Here is a 16,510-nt window from a genome sequence, read left to right on the forward strand (position 1 = left end):
AAAATATAGAATTAGTCGGTCTACTCACTCAAAGGTGTTCATAAGTGTACATGAAAAAAATAAAATATGAAAAGTAAAAAGTTTTCTTTCAAGAATTGTGAACAAATTTAATCATATTGGGCTTTGGGTCTATCCATCGCCGTCGGCCCGGTCTAGTAAAACAGCAAACGAGGCACGGCCCAGCACCGAAACTCAAAGCATCCCCCTCGCCGCCGAATCCGCCTCCATCCATTCCTCCGGCGGTCCGGCCGCAACAAAGAGCAAGCCAGCAAGGCAATCCAGCTAGACGGAACTCTTCCCTCGCCCTCCTCGTCCTCCTCCTCCGCCACCCCCAACTCCCTGTCCCCTCCACTGGTGCTGGATCGAGGCGGAGCGGAGCACCAGCCGGACCTGGCCACCTGGGATTCATTTCTTCTGTTGGTAAGGAGACCTAACTCGCTTGGATGATTTTTCTTAGAGGGGATTTTGTTTCCGGAGATATTTCAACCGCAATGAGAAAGGGAATGCAAATCTTTCTATCACCATTAGTTTGCACGGAATTTATTTGCTGCTCAGTGGAGTAGCAATAGCGATCTAAACGTCTAATTCTTCCGGCCATCGTTCTGGTCCGGTCGGATGAGGCTCTAGTTCTTCAGGGTGCCCAAGATCTTTCTAAGTTGATGCCACTGGACCCGGGATTCAAGTTCAGGCGCGAAATATTTTCGAAAATTTGAGAGTTCAACTAAACCCCCCAACACTCATCAATTCCGTGCTTTAATCTTGAGCAAGTCCACCTTTTCAGTTTCTTCAGTTATGGTTGTTGTTTTATGCTGAAACAGTATTATTTTCTCCGTGCAACAGAGAGTGTTATTCATCCTGGGCCTGGAATATGAGAAGATTCTTCCCATTCCGCTCGTTCACAAGCAGTGCTGGGAATGGCAAAGCAGCACCGGCAAATGATGCCATGAACGAGAACAAAGTCGATGAAGGTGGCACCAGCAGCGCTTCCGGATCTCCTGGTGCACGGTCATTCCGATCAAGAAGCCGGCACCGTGCATCCAGGAATGAGGAATCGTCCCATCCACAGCTCAGGCGGTCCTTTTCATTTTCATCATCGGTCATTGATCGTTCCTTGGATGAACGGATGATGAGTTACTCACGTGATATTCCGTGTTCTATGTCCAATGATTCTGATGCGCCTGGTCATTTCGGTGAAGTGGAGTAAGTAACTAAAGTTCACATTTCAGCTATACTAGCAGTTCAAATATTGGAACTTCACTATTGTGGAAATGGATGCTCTTGGAAACAAAAATAAAAAAAAGAAAAAGAAAAAAAGAGATAAAACACCATTTACTGTTTTTCTGTAGCTGTTTGGCCATTTGTTTGCAACTTATATTTGTTATGTCAACTGAATTTGGTGACATTATCATCGCACTGTAGCAGAGCTATCGGTTTGTAGTGCATATGCATCTTGTGTATCTACAATTATTGCTAATTCAAGTTACTAACATCTAGCAGACATGCTCTTCATGAAATTTATTCACTTTAAGTTCATAACTAACGCTCTACATCTTCTTTTCTTTGTTGTGGACATAATTTGCAGCAACATTCAACTTGTTCTTTTAATTTAATTTATGTGTTCTATAACATTATTGTTAGAAAATCTTCTTCGAGACTCACTATTATGATAATAGCCGGAGCACCTTACATGGATGATATTCTATTTGGCATGCCTGAAAATATTACTAACAAAGGTCATTATCTGCAGGTGCTACACATGGTCTCCAGAAAAACACCCCAGCAGAAGAGAATACACAACAAAGGTGCCAAATTCACATGGATTCCATGAAACGGACTCATCTCATTCAAGATGCCTGTCATGCTCAAAAGGACACTCTCCTGTTAGTTCTCCTGTTGCATTAAAATCCAGGTCTGCTAGGTTTACCAATTTATTGAATAAGAATGAGGCGCTAGATCTGTACATTGATGGTGAGCAAGAGGTTACCAGACTAAATGAACACAACCAGAAATTCCCCATCCGATCTACAGCTCCTTATTTGGGACAGGGACGGCCACCACGGCCACATTCTACAGCTCCATCTTCACCAAAATTGTGTAAAGAGATTATTGAAAGCCCCTCCAACATTGATATTGATGATGCCTGGCACTCCCAACTTGCTGAGGGGACCAACAGCACCCGCAAGGTTGCATCTATGTGTAATGGAGGTAGCCATGATGCAAGACATTTTAAAGTATCTTCTGAGAGGCTTTCACATTTTGAAGAGTCCAGATCACAAACTATGACTGCTGTGGAAGATATCTATGAGGACTTGCAAGATGTACGGCCTCCGTCTCCATTCTTCTACAGCACTTCAACGGATCATGTTGCCAGTGCTACCTCAAGATATTTTGCCACTGATGTTAGTTGCCATGAGGAGTCTCATGGTGTTCATGGTTTCAGCTTGGAACAAGACACTGACGAAAAGTTGCTTCAAAGAGCTAAAGAAGTTGATGCATGCTTTATGGTTCCTCCAGTAGAAAACAGTAAGTTTAAAACACTCAGGGACAAGAGGTTGGATTCAACTGAAATGTTGCAACTCATTCAGGATCTCACTGAAGATAGAAAAAGGTTGGCATCTGAATTGTCCTCTCAGATTAAGGCGCGTCTTACTGAAAGATTTGCATCCAGAGAAGAATATAAGAGATCCAAGTTAGAATTACAAACTAGAACTAGAAGGCTGGAAAAGGAGAAGATCGACATACAAAGTACCTTGGAGAGGGAATTAGATAGAAGGTCAAATGATTGGTCAGTCAAACTGGAGAGATTTCAATCTGAAGAACAAAGACTAAGGGAAAGGGTAAGAGAGCTTGCAGAGCAGAATGTGTCATTTCAGAGAGAAATTACTTCGCTTGAATCGTACAAAGTTGATGCTACTAGTAGGATTAAAAGTCTAGAGCTGCAAAACAAGCATCTGGACAATGAGTTACAGAAAATAAAAGATGACTGTGACAATCTTCACAAGTCCTTAGTAGAATCGCATGATAACCTTGCTCAAGCTACGGAGGAAAGGGACAAAGTCCGAGAATTTTTAAGAGACAAAGAGGAGGGCAATAAGGTGTCACACAAAATTATTGCAAGATTACAAAGGGCATCTAACGAACAGGAGAAAACAATAACTGGCCTAAGACAAGGATTCAGCACTGAATTAGAAAAGAGAGCTGCTGGAAATAGTGATATAACAAACAGGATGCAAATGGAACTTAACAGACTTACCGGGGTTGAGCAAAATCTGAGAAAAGAAATTCAGTCCTGTACCCTTGAGATGGAGTCTCTTAGGCAAGAGAATGTAGGGATTTTAAATCGTCTACAAAGGAGTGAAGATGGAGCAATTTTTCCCACAATTCGTCTTGACCAGGAGCTTCATGCTAGAGTGGACAGTTTGCAGACACAAGCTTTATCATTACTTGATGATGCTAGCCAACTTTGTGCCAAGTTGTTGGAATTGATCAAATCAAAGAGTAGGGAGAACAGCAATGATGTTCATGCATTAGTAGACATTGAGCACACTCTAAAGTACCAGAGCATGAAAGGAGGAATTGAGAATGTAAAACAGAGTCTGCATACAATCAAATCTCTGTTGATGGAGAAGCAAAACAAAGAAGAGACTAGACAAAGTGCTGGAGATTGTCTTCTGGGACAAGAAAAGTTATCCTGGGTACGACCTATATTTGAGTTTCTTATGTTTAAAAATAATATCTTAGTCTTGGTATCTTAATCTCTTTAGATGTTGTTAGTGGTATTATGACTTTCATTTGGAGAATATGATAACATTTTCTTGCAAGTCATATTGTAATAAGCTAATCCTGTGTGTCGGTGTTTCTTTTGTACAATATGAAAAGACATTTTCTGAGCATGGAGCTAAGTTGTTGAGACAAAATTATAACTTGGGCAACTTAAGCCATCATAAGAAGCTAAAACAATTCACGTTTTTGTATTTTCTTATGCAGGATTGCATTGAAATTAAGCTAAGAGAAGAAGCTATGATCAGTAGAGTACTAAAGGAGAAGCTACTGTCCAAGGAACTACACATTGAGCAATTGCAGTCAGATCTAGCAGCTTCACATAGGATCCAAGATGTATTGCAAAATGAGATCCAGAGAGTTCAAGATGAACTACGTTGCCTTACACACAAGTCCAAGCATTTGGAAGTTCAGGTCATCCTGCCCCCTGAAAAGCATTTTTAAACAATATTTCTCCCTTGTCAAATGGGTTTTAGGTCGTGTCACCGTGCGCACTATTTGTCATTCTGACTAGGTCTTCAACTAAATATCATCTAAAAAATTCCTGACATATGTTGTTTCTATCTTCATTAATTATCCTTCTAAAGGTGGATAGTCAAATGTTGCTATCTATATTCTTCAACTTGGTTCTGTTAATATCGTACGCCCGCCCATGATTCCGATGTCATCTTTGGTTTTGACTTTGCACATTGCAGGTTTCGAAGAAAGATGGGACAATTAGCCAGATCGAGCAGGATTATCAGGAATCCGATAAGGAGCTAACTGCTCTTCGGTGCATGCTCAAAACAGTAAACGATGAAAGGGATGTCTCATGGCAGGAATCGGAACAGCTGAGAAGAACTGTCAATGGCTTGCAAAATGAAGTTGCTTCGTTGAAGCAGAAGATTACATCGCTTAATGAGGATATATTGCTTAAGGAAAGCGAGATACTGCTTCGGGAGGGTGAGATTTCAATATTACAGGACAGTATTGACAAGCCATTTGACATCATCTGCAGCCCTCAGTCCATGAAGCAATTCGGCATGGAGTAAATTTGCGCAGAATAAAGAGCAGGACTTGATTTTGAAATAGATGTTATTTCCCTTTTTGTACAAAGATAGTAGCATTTATCACTCTTTACATAGAGTTCATATGCTTGTGAACGCTGAACCACAGCTTATAAGGTGAGTTTAGCCAATACAATTCTACATATCTTCCACCCTTGGTCTCATGGTATTGCTCCGTTGCGTGCAAGGACAACCCAGAGGATGCATGAAGCTTTCTGGAACCAGTACAAAGGGCAACTACTGATTCCATGCTCCTGGAAGAATAGCGCAAATCTTGAAATGGTTCAAGGTGGTGTAAGCAACTGGAATCAAACTTTAGGTTCTGCTCTCAAGTTGCACAACTATCAAAGGATTAAGCATGAAATTGTATCTCAGCCATTTTCCACAAAAAGAAAAGCATGCTGTTTAATGAATCAAGTGAACAACATGGCATTGTGTCTTGTACATACATCACATTGAAATATTTCTTTCAAGGTTACAAATGATCACACGATCTCTTGCTGCATGATGCTGGATTTTGGATAGACCAATAAACTCTTCTGTCATAAAAATCTTTTCTGAAGTGCCAAACTTTGCAGGGTGTCAGCAATCAACAAATGTGGGTGCTCTTTCAGACTACAAAAGACGGTATCCATTAGTAATAACAGACAAGCTGAACAGTAAACTACGTGATGAACCCTAAACTAATTTTACAGTCAAGGTCTGTATGCCTGCGCTCCTCAGATCCTCCGCGTTATGCTTGTAGTCCAGCTAAACAAACCAGTCACTGTTGAGGTATTCGTACTGGTCTGTGAGGCCTTGGCGCTGAAACACGCAGACAGGAGAAAAATTATCATAATATTGAAGGTTAAATGACATGAAAAGAATTTTTTTTGTTTTATGCCAACATGAAATGGAGACTCATCAAATATACAAAATGATGGAGAGGCTAACCATGCTTTCTATGTGGCATCAGAAAAGTTTCTATATCTACTTTTTAACACAATAACACCAATATATGGCGCTCAATTCTCTGCATGATCATGAGGTGCTTAAGAAAATGAATCATACTAATTGTGTAACAAGGCCAGCAAAAATCATGAGGCCAAACTGGGCAGAATCTAAATTAAGCAACACAGATATTTTAACTTAGGACCCGCATGAGAAGTCTATGCACAACAATAATTCTAGAAAACATCGTATAATAGGTACATGCAAAAGAACATACCATTCGGGTTTCCCTGCTCATAGAAACACCTAAAAAGTGCCACTGCCTCTTCAGCCATGATCCCTCCAGTGCATTTGAAACCTTTTGGTTTAGGGGGTTGGCTCCTAGCAAAACAAACACGATGTTGGCCATACACTTTGTTGGTGCCATAAAACCATGCATCACAAGTACGAAAATCGAAAGATCAAGCAAGTTCATCTTGCATTAAACGTGACACTGCACGCGGCACACTGAAATACCAGCAAAAATGAGAGCACAGAATTATCATGCTCTCATGAGTATATGTAGCTTTTCAAGCATGTTGTTCCATGCATATAAAGCTTTTCGAGCATGTTATTCCATGTTGCCTTCTGCTTACCCTGACAAATCATCTGAAGTAGAGCCCTTGTGCAGCGACATGATTGATCCGCACCCTCCAAATTTGTCGTTGGCGCAACCAAAGTATACTTCTCTTATTCCTAACCAAAGAAATTGAAACAAACTAAAAACATAACTCTTATACTACGAAGTAGCTTATACAGGATAAGATATACGATTAAAACACTTATGAATTCATACCAAGTATCGACAATGCCGTTGCACACATTATACAGGGTTCACACGTGACAAAAAGGTCGCATCCTGCAAATTTCTCCGCAACCTGCGCCTGGTCAAAACCCATCCTCTGCCACTCCTGAAGCAGAACATCAATGGCTTCCATCTCAGCGTGTCTGGTAGCCTAGCAGTACGAACAATCACAAGGTAATGCCATAGGCAAAAGAACACAGAAACACCTTTAAAGCAGACATCTCCAGGCTCCAGCAAAAATGAGAAGAGCAAACGTACATTTCGAGTGGCATTCGTCCTGTTGCTACCAGAAGAAATCAACTTCCCATCCTCAACAATCACACATCTAGCATCAGCGAGGTACCAAGTAATTAACAAGGACACAACCATGCAGTTAGCACACAAGGAATTAGGAAACGACTACGACGGATGAAACGAAACGAACGCGTACCCTACAGGGACCTCGAGGTTATCCAGCGCGAACTTCGCCTACACAAATCAATCAGCCGAGGCTAAGCACCGGAGGTAAAATCATACGCGTGCTCCAGTTGCAAGACGAGCAGGGATAGCAGCCGTACCTGCTCGAGCGCCCGCTCCATAAAGGCCACTGCCGCCGCCATCCTTCCAACCGGCGAGCGAGGAACCGGATTGCCAATCCAATCGGAGCAAGCTCAGGGAAGCGGCCCGGAAATCGGCGGGGGAGCGCACAGCCAGCGATGCGGCGGCGCCACCGGCTTGATTCGGGTGGGTGTGGGTTGAGTTCAACCGGTCAACTGGGGGGTCTTCAGGGGAGGAGACTCTTCGGCTTCTTTCAGCCCGTGGGCCGTGGGCCGTGGCCCATCACTCCTTGTCCCTCCTCAGTCCTCTCTTTCTCCCCCAGCCGGCGCCTATCTCCGTCTCACCCCTTCCCACCGACGGCGAGGAAGATGAGCGGTGGCGCGCGGAGAGTCCTGGAGGCGTGGAGGGTCGGGGTGGTCAGGTACGGAGACGCCCTCCAGCTCCAGGAGCGTCTCGTCGCGGACCGCAAGGGCGGCCGCGTCGGCGACCTCGTGCTTTCGCTGCAGCACCCGCCGACCTACACCCTCGGCAAGCGGCACGAGAAGGCCGAGCGCAACCTGCTCGCCTCGGAGGCCGAGCTGCGTGCCCTGGGCGCCGAGCTCCACCGCACGGAACGGGGCGGCGACGTCACCTTCCACGGCCCGCGGCAGGCCGTGCTGTACCCTATCCTCTCGCTCCGCGCCCTGGGGCTCGGCGCGCGGAGGTACGTCGAGGGGCTCGAGTCCGCGATGATCCAGGTGGCGGCGCTCCACGGCGTGTCCGCGCGGCCCGGCGACCCCGGGGAGACCGGCGTGTGGGTCGGGGACCGCAAGATCGGCGCCATCGGGGTCAGGATCTCGTCCGGGTTCACGTGGCACGGGCTGGCGTTCAACATCGACCCCGATCTCGGGTACTTCGACCACATCGTGCCATGCGGCATCGCCGGCAAAGAGGTCACGTCGCTGCGGCGGGAGGTGGGGGACGGAGTGGAGCTCCCGGCCGACGAGGTCATCCATGACCAGCTTGTGCGGTGCTTGGCGAGAACTTTGGGTTTCACCGATGTGGAATTCAAAGACGACTCTGAGTCTGGAGACATGATTGGTGCAGCTGCAGCAACACGATCCTGACGCGCGGTTCAATCTCTGCATCTTCAGGATGTCTTGTAATCAATTTTTGGAATATTTTTCATCTGATTGTGTTCATGGCACTTCACTAGCATATGTATGATAGAGATACAGAAGGTAGGAGGCAGAGCTGCAATTCTGCACATCTGCAGCCAGACACAGCTTGTACATTGCTTCATTGAATTAGGCACAATTCTGTCTGTACTTCTGATAGGGCAGCAGTAACACTTTTACATTTGTCTTTCAGCTGTTGTTTATGGAATTTGGATGGTTTGCATCTAAGCGCTGATTAGTCAGTGGATATTGAATGCAATTAGCATTTGTTGATGCTGTGATTTTCTTCAGTTCTCCGAATATAGATGATCTTCCCTCATGATTCTTGAGCCCCTAAGTCAACTAACTAGCTAAGCCTTCGGTGGCGCCAAGTGCCTCCATTGCCGTTTCCATTTGGTATTCGTTTAACAAATGAGTTTGGAAAACATTGCTACACTGGAATGCTTGGAAAAAACAACTTCAAAGTCTGACATTCCTAGCTCTCTTAGGAACAACTGTTGATTAAAGTGCTTAAATTTGGCTAGCGTCTCTGACAATCCAATGCAACTTCACAAGAATTTCCATCGACTTGACCAGCACCGTCATTCCTGCATAAAAAACATCTGAAGATAGACTGACTAACGGCTGCTTATTCTAGGGTGACTGGGCTCTCCTAACTGTGGGCTTCGTTGGGCTGATCAGTGGGCTGGGGCCCACAGCTCTTTGCCTAGCCCAAAGAAAAATTAACTTGGGATAAATAAAGAAAAGGAAATGAAATGAAAAGGCCGTAAAATACGCCTGGAGGAAGCGAGAACACAGGTTATTAGAGATCGGATGGAGTCAGCAATTTGTTGATGCCGCGGTGACTTCAGACTCTGAACATGCAAACCTTTTGCGTTTCATTTCATCTCATATCCCTTTTCCTATTTCATCTGCCGGCGGCGGACGGCGGGCGATCGGCTTTGGCAGCAGCCACCAGTTTGGTGGTTGTGAGGATATTGAGGTCCGCAGGTGAAAGTCATGACCGGTCTTGACTAGTGCCAGTGACGACGGTGTCATGATGCATCGTGCTTCTTGTTGAAGGCGTTGTGGTGGGGAACTTGACCTAGGGATTTTTTCCAGGTGAAAACCGAAGAACCGAAGCAGGTTCGGGCGGCAGCGGCGTCTTGACGTTGTTTTCTTCTTGAGGTGCCGTTTTGAAGTTCTTGGATGGCGGTACCCATTCAGCTTGAAGGGATGGCGGTTTCAGTGTAATGTCAGTGTGACATTGACTAAGTGCAGTTTCTACGCGACAGGAAACAATTGGCTGTCGAGCAGGATCATCCTAACTTCTAAAGTTTCTAAGAAAATGATAAATGGGGGGATTAGTTGCTGCATAATGCCTATAGCTAGGTCGAAGCAAAAGCATAGAGAAGTTTGAAACTTAGTGTTTTTTCTTTCTTTTTTAGTGATTTGCTTTCTTATTTTCTTTGATCCTCGTGTTGAGGCGTATACCTGCGGATTAGGTGGCCGAATTTATTGGCCGAATTTATTTATCTGTGGTCGTAGGACCGGATAATTTCCTTAATTAAAAAATATAGGTTTGTAAAGCCTAAGCTGTGTTCGACAGAACCTGCCTCAAGAACTCGAGGAATGTAACTCATGTGTATATTTGCACCATCTTTTTTCTTTCCAACTAATGTAAGGGGACGCTGTGCTTGTAATTTCTTCATTGTCTTCTCTCCTGCAACTGGGAGTCCTGTTACTGATGGCCCTGCCTGTCATGGTAAATTATTGAGCGGTCACAATATTTTTGTAACCTCATTCGTGCTACTAGCCTACTACAGACGCAGATCGCACAAAATGTGGCTTGGAGGAAGATCAGATTGTGCTCGACTGCTCGTCCTCGTCCATGGTCATATTCTTCTTCATGGGTTGGCCTTTGCATGTCTTTTTATACATACAGAAACCTTGCATCATCATCTATGCAAAAAAGAATTGTTTTGTGGCCATGCTGCGTCTTTGTCTAATTCGGCTCCCTTTTCACCTTGTGTGTTCAGATTGTAATCGCACTTCAATTTTTCGCTGGGAGCAGGAATTATTTTTTTTCACTCTATGCAAATAAGACCTGAATATACGTTAGTTACCACAACACAACTGTGGCGCAGCTTGCAGAAATGAGCTCTTGCATTTAAATTAGCAGTGGTATTTCGAATTTTTTGAACCAAGGAAACAAAAGTAACATGCGAATCTCTAGTACTCTGCGGCACGTAAAGGAACAAAAGGAAAAAAGACATCTGTATCATATTAGTTTCTTGGAGTAAAATCAATTGCCTTCCACTGATCAATTTACAAAAAATGGAAGAACCTGATGGACCCAAATCTGCCTGCATCTACCACCTCCTCCGGCACCGCGCCGGCGCTAGCCGCGAACGCGTCGTGGCACTCGGTGCTGCAGGACGCCGGCTTCTGCTCCACGGCGCCCGCGCCCCACGGGTACGTCTCCGAGCGCCGCAGCACGGGTGGGTTGCTGATCTCCGGGGGCGTGCCTCGCCGCGCCGCGGCGCTGGAGGAGGGCGAGCCGCCGCTGGCATTGGTGGCCGCCGCCGCCGCCGCGGACGGCGGTTCTTGCGCCGCCGGCCCGGACGACGAGTCGAAGCAGATGGAGACGGCCTTTCCCGAGGAGGTCTGGAGCTGGAACTCGGAGGGGGAGAGCGGGAGGAAGGCGCTGTTGCACGAGTGCTCGTTGTAGTAGGTGACCGCGTACAATGGCGGGTCGCTGTGGTCCTTCTGCTGCACCTGCTTCGTCGCCGGGCAGTTCATGTTGTCCTTGTAGGTGCATCTGTAGTAGTACCTGCAGTAAACGTTGGGAGGAAATCAAGAACTTGTGAGTGAGATGAACACGAAAAGATCCAGCTTTTCTTTTGGCTTCAAACATTTCTTGAAATTTAACTGTATATTACGGTTGGCCCGTCCGCGGTGAATGTGAGCAAAAGTCAAAGAAGGTTGGCTAATAAAGGTGGATTCTTTGCCGGTCGGGGTAGATTTCTCAGAGCACACGCAGATGCAGGATTTTTTTTTTCAAGAAGAAACGAGGACGAAAGCAAACAAGAAGATTGAGGGATGTTCATCCCGTCCGGACCTGGGGAAGTTGGTGTTGTTGATCTTCTTCTCGCCGTACTTCCTCCATTGGTGTCCGTCGTTGTGCGGCGCGAAGGTGTCCACCTTCCTCATGCGCTTCTCCTTCCTGCCAAGATTTCATTTCCCCCCACAAACAAAAAGGAAACGCAAATCAGGCGAATTGAACCACGGAAAGAGCAAAAGATCACCCAGAGAAACGGAAACCCAAGCGGCAGCTTACCTCGAATTCATCTGCGACTGATGCGAGCTCGGCGCCGGAGACATTGTTTGTTTCCGGTGGAAGAAGGAATCGAGAAATGCGGGGAGGGCGGGCGGAGAGGACGCGGCCGGCCGGGGAGGGAGAGCAGGCAGGCCAGAGCGCTTTTAATTCGGAAGCGTACTTGACCAGCCACACCAGGGTAGCTGACGAGCACCCCTTTTTAGCTCCGCAGCTTAACAACACATCACAGAGAGGGAGAGAGAGAGAGCTCCATAATAATTGAGCCCTCGCGGCCATATAAAACTCCCCGAAACCGAGACCAAGAACGATGCAAAGATTATCTTGGCCTCCGGGCGTATCGCTGTCACGTGCCCCCGCGCACCGACGGGGAGGGGTGGGGGGGGGGGGGGGTGCGACCTGAGAAATTTCCTTGCGCCTTCTCCTGAGCCCCCAACGCAGCACTGCCGGAGCCGCAGCGGCCTACAAGTGGCCTCGGATGATGTGTCACGCGCCTTTGTTTATTGCCCTTCATCGATCTCGCAACTTGGGCTACAAAAATAAGCCCTCCAGCTGATCGGAACTCGGGCTATTTGTATATTTATATCTTTTTTCCGGCCGGACCGGTTCAAAATCTTGTTTCCGAAATGGAAGTTGGGGTGGTGACACATGATAAACAAAAGAAAAAGAAAAGAAAAAGGGAGGGAAACTTGACCCTGATTGATGCCTTTCCCTGGCGGAGGCCAGAGGAATCGTCTCGTTGCTTGGGAAGGAGGGCGAGTGGTAGACTGGCACTGCTGCCCCCAGTAGTCTCTCTCTCTCTCTCTCTCTCTGCTGATACCTACCGCGTCGCGTCCCGATGGAAGAGAAGGGAGAGGATCGCCGCTCGCCGGGGGGTTTTTTAAAAAGACCTGCACATGCCGCGGGGCCAAGTTGGGGCGGGAAGGAATCTCTCTCTGCTTTGCCTGCTTTCCGCCGAGTTTTTTTTAGGACCCCGGGTGATGGACGTGAGCTCAGCTCTGATGTTACCCGCCCCCACTGGGTCTTAGTTAAAACTAACCCCGGCCACCGCCGATTGGATAGCCGGGCGGGCGCCCGGTCACCGGACCATTAAGCCCGCTTAGTTTAAGCGCCTGCCTAATCCTGCAGTTGGGAGGCAGCCGGACCCAATTGGCCGCGCCGCCGTGCATCAAGGCGACGTTAAGCCCAGGGCTAGTGGTTGATCCGGCTGTTAGATGCGTCAGTCGAGTGGCTTCCATGACGCGGTAAAAAGGAATGCAGAGACGCGGAAGCAGTAAAAGAGGTGGAAGAACCTCTAAAAGAAGAGAGCCGGAAGAAATGTCGACTGGAATGCACCATCTGTTATTCTGTGCGGTGAAAATGACGGCCACGGAGATAATCAATTCAGAGCTGATGGGTGGAGTAGATGGATGCAAGGACGGACGCACATGAAACCCTAGCACCGGGGCCAGCGAAGTCAGAGAAGAAAATGGGAGGGGACAGGCTAACAGGCACCAGATGACTTTGTTTATTGCAGCTCATCACTGAATAAGACTCCGCTTAGCAGGGGCAGAGAGGTCTGACTTTCTACTACCCCGCGCTCACAGCACAAGCCGCTGGGGTTAGATTAGACAAGTCCGCATTTGATTATTATCCGGAGCAGAGAGCAGTTAGTCCTAATCTTCTCTTCCCTTCACCTCCCCTTGAGATTTACTATATATAAATGTATCTATACAAATACTACTTTGAAGTTGAACACCAGTCTATCCCGAAATAAAAAACGATAGAGGAAGACTGGGACACGCTAGCCCATTTTATAACGGGCCCTTCTAGAAAGGTGACGGGTATCGCCTCCTGATTGGCCGGTTGGTGGGGAGGGGGGAGAGAGAGAGAGAGAGAGAGCGGGGGAAGCGGCCCAAGTGGGGTTGCATGCGATGCAATGCATTCAGCAGCTGCAGCAATCCAGATCTTGGCTTATTCATTGACTTGCAGGTATAAAATATACGCGCCGCTCTAATGCAGTTGGTTTATGGACTAAACTATGCCGCGGCGGTCCCTGATAAAACGGGAGAAAAAGAAGCATACAAGTGTGGCCACAATGAACTACACGATTAACAACTGGGGGCCAAGAGACCCCGGGATAGAAAAAGCGCGAAGTTTGTGGCCTGCTGCCTACGTGTGTCACCCCATCCGGCTGAGTACGTGACATGCAGTGGCAGGCGCGTGCCCCGTTCCACACGCAAAACCATCTCACCAAAATTCTCATAATCAAATCAAACTGACGAGTTCCCCATGAACTCGGAAATGGTTAGGTCTCGGAGAGTTTGACCAAATTTATATAAAGTATTAACAATAATAGGTACTATTAGATTTTTCATTAATATATTTTTATAGTATATCTATTCGGTGTCATAAATTTTTGTAATCTTCTCTATAATTTTGATCAGATATAAAATATTTTGACTCACCAAGAAAGTTGGAATGATTTATAGGGGGCGTTTTCTTCCGGTGACTTATTTTTAGCACGTGTCACATCGAATGTTTAGATACTAATTAGGAGTATTAAACGTAGACTATTTACAAAACTCATTACATAAGTGGAGGCTAAACGACGAGACGAATCTATTAAACCTAATTAAGTCTAATTAATCCATCATTAGTAAATGTTTACTGTAGCAACACATTGTCAAATCATGGACTAATTAGGCTTAATAGATTCGTCTCGCCGTTTAGCCTCGACTTATGTAATGGGTTTTGTAAATAGTCTACGTTTAATATTCCTAATTAGTATCTAAACATTCGACGTGACGGGTGCTAAATAAGTCAGTGGAAGAAAACGGGGCCATAATTCGGAATGGAGGAAGCAGGACGGAAGATGAAGTCAAGTACTAGTAGGGATTAAAAAAGTTACGCTGGCATGAGAGGAACACGAACCTAACATTGGAATCGCTTAATAACTAAAGAAAAGCTTGGAATATCATGCCATTTTACTGTACTTATCTCCAGCTGAAATATAATAATCATAAGTTAAGTACTAGTATTGTCAAAAAGATATAACAATAATAAGTTTGGTGCCTTGTATGCGTGCGGGTAATGATACTCGTGGAAAAAACTGTGCCTGCCGTGCCGGCACGAGCTACGGCCAAACGTCAAACCACGAAGCAGACGGCCAAGTTTGGATGTAAACGATAGCGCCAAGCTGTTCAAAGAGTAGCCTTTGGGAAATGGCCATTTTCTTGTTAGAGCCGTGACCAAATTTTTCATATGGCATGATGATAAACATGTATACTATGTCGCGTCGTCACCATTGGTTGAGTCTTTGCTTATCTGAAAAGCACCTTTTGATTCATTAGTCTTTGTTAAAACTGACCTCGCCCGCTTGTGTTGCGGTCAGAATAAACGACACACTACAGTAGGTATCGAGGTGGCGCAAACCGGGCGATCGAGTCAGGTCGACCGTCGACGGCCTTTAAGAAATTGACCCTGTTTTATTAGGTGCAGTCTTAGCTTAGCACGGCCCATCGCCCAGCGACAAAAAAATCACCGTCTTAGAAAAAGACAAGACACGATGAGATGCATGAAGACGAGAGCACAAAACTAAGACGCGCATCTTTCTTTCGTTCTCTGCACCAGAAAAGATGTGTTCCCAGTCCAAATTTGCAGCGGTCTAGTTAGGTTTTTCGCAAATCAAATATTTTTTTGGAAAAAAAAAGAGGGCCGTCGCTTGGTCAGAGCTCAAAATGGGCAGCAGCCTTGAATGTTTCCTGGAGCAGTCTTGAACTTGGCATGGGACACGGAGATACCGCTGTGATCTTCCTGTTGGCGCCCATAGATGCCGGTTTGCCACGCGGCCGGCCGGAAAGTGCTAGAGCGCGAGGAGAATGGCTTCCGCAGTTCAGCGGATTAGATACAGATAATTACGTGACCAGCGCGAAGTGCTTGCAGCTGTGTATGTACCTGTCAAAGTCTCGAGTCGTCACCACGTCTGGAGATTACCAGCTCGCTTCTTACCTGGAAATGAATGATTCTCCTCAGATGCTGCAGAACGACGGGAGGTATGTTTACAGAGTACAACTTCAATCAAACAATTGCTATATAAACTTTGCAAGCCCACTTTACAAGGCAGGAATTAGTTCCTGATCTTTTGCAGTTTTTGCATGTGTAAAGAAAAGTACCTGAGCATTCTTTTTTTGTCTGTGTGATTTCTTTTGCGTCTTTCATTTATAAGACTGCTTTTATATGATCACGTGGAAACACACACACACACACACACACACACACACACACACACACACACACACACACACAAATTCAGCTTCCAAATAATCTTTGCCGTCTTTTTTTTTTACTTATTTCTGCTTCAAAGGAAAAGAATTAGTGCAATACACGTGCACAAACCTCTTTTGTGTGATATATGAGGTTTTCGCGAAGGGGACACGCGAGCTGCAGTTAGGTTTGTTCATTTTTCAGAGTTTGATATGTTTGTTCAGTTGCAGGGGAAATGTCGAAGTCCGAAAACAATCGAAGAGAGAAAAAAAAGGTAGATGGATAGCCCACTCTGCAATGCATATAGGCCCAGTTACAACACTATTGACCGAGCAGTGTGCTGCAGCTGGCGCCGAGAAACTAGGCCACGGCCCGCGCCCTCCGAGGGCCTTCCCTCGCACAAACGACGACGCGCGCGCTCGAACAACGGGCCGCAGACACCCCCCTGGGGTGGTGGGGGGGGGGGGGGGGGGGGGGGGGGGGGCCGTTCGGAAGGGGAAACCGAAGGGGATGTGTTTGTGCTCATACCTAAGTATTTAAGTGCTAACATAAGAGGAACACTATTCACAACACTTGCACTGAGTGATATTTGGGTTTTTTTCAATTGGATTGTATAGTCCTCAGAATAATATCTCCGTATAGTCTAAGATCATTG

The 16,510-nt window shown here is 46.2% G+C and overlaps 4 protein-coding genes across 5 annotated transcripts; 2 read left to right on the forward strand and 2 right to left on the reverse strand.

Moving 5' to 3' along the window:
- The first annotated feature begins 243 nt into the window (after positions 1–243).
- LOC101755819 (myosin-8) lies at positions 244–5,314 on the forward strand. The gene is made up of 5 exons (XM_012848819.2): positions 244–420; positions 841–1,200; positions 1,748–3,695; positions 3,988–4,194; positions 4,476–5,314. Exons 2-5 carry the CDS (start codon positions 869–871, stop codon positions 4,809–4,811), a joined length of 2,823 nt encoding a protein of 940 aa, XP_012704273.1. The 5' UTR covers positions 244–420; positions 841–868; the 3' UTR covers positions 4,812–5,314.
- LOC101756220 (tRNA-specific adenosine deaminase 2) lies at positions 5,212–7,300 on the reverse strand. 2 transcript variants are annotated; one of them, XR_002675996.1, is made up of 8 exons: positions 7,158–7,300; positions 7,031–7,068; positions 6,859–6,925; positions 6,592–6,751; positions 6,392–6,491; positions 6,034–6,137; positions 5,537–5,630; positions 5,212–5,441 (listed from the first exon to the last, which is right to left on the reverse strand). XR_002675996.1 is itself a non-coding variant. In XM_004984489.3 (7 exons), exons 1-7 carry the CDS (start codon positions 7,197–7,199, stop codon positions 5,590–5,592), a joined length of 552 nt encoding a protein of 183 aa, XP_004984546.1. In that variant the 5' UTR covers positions 7,200–7,300; the 3' UTR covers positions 5,214–5,589. The 2 variants fall into 2 exon arrangements, 1 of the variants encoding a protein (XP_004984546.1); XM_004984489.3 differs by having other exon boundaries at positions 5,214–5,630.
- Positions 7,271–8,567, forward strand: LOC101756619 (octanoyltransferase). Its single transcript, XM_004984490.2, has one exon. The coding sequence runs from the start codon at positions 7,296–7,298 to the stop codon at positions 8,241–8,243; it is 948 nt and encodes a 315-aa protein (XP_004984547.2). The 5' UTR covers positions 7,271–7,295; the 3' UTR covers positions 8,244–8,567.
- Positions 8,568–10,437: 1,870 nt separating this feature from the next.
- LOC101757036 (probable WRKY transcription factor 35) lies at positions 10,438–11,987 on the reverse strand. The gene is made up of 3 exons (XM_004984491.2): positions 11,614–11,987; positions 11,395–11,499; positions 10,438–11,106 (listed from the first exon to the last, which is right to left on the reverse strand). Exons 1-3 carry the CDS (start codon positions 11,655–11,657, stop codon positions 10,602–10,604), a joined length of 654 nt encoding a protein of 217 aa, XP_004984548.1. The 5' UTR covers positions 11,658–11,987; the 3' UTR covers positions 10,438–10,601.
- Between the last annotated feature and the right edge of the window lie 4,523 nt (positions 11,988–16,510).

Source organism: Setaria italica, chromosome IX, assembly GCF_000263155.2.
Source record: "Setaria italica strain Yugu1 chromosome IX, Setaria_italica_v2.0, whole genome shotgun sequence".
Lineage (NCBI taxonomy): Eukaryota > Viridiplantae > Streptophyta > Magnoliopsida > Poales > Poaceae > Setaria > Setaria italica.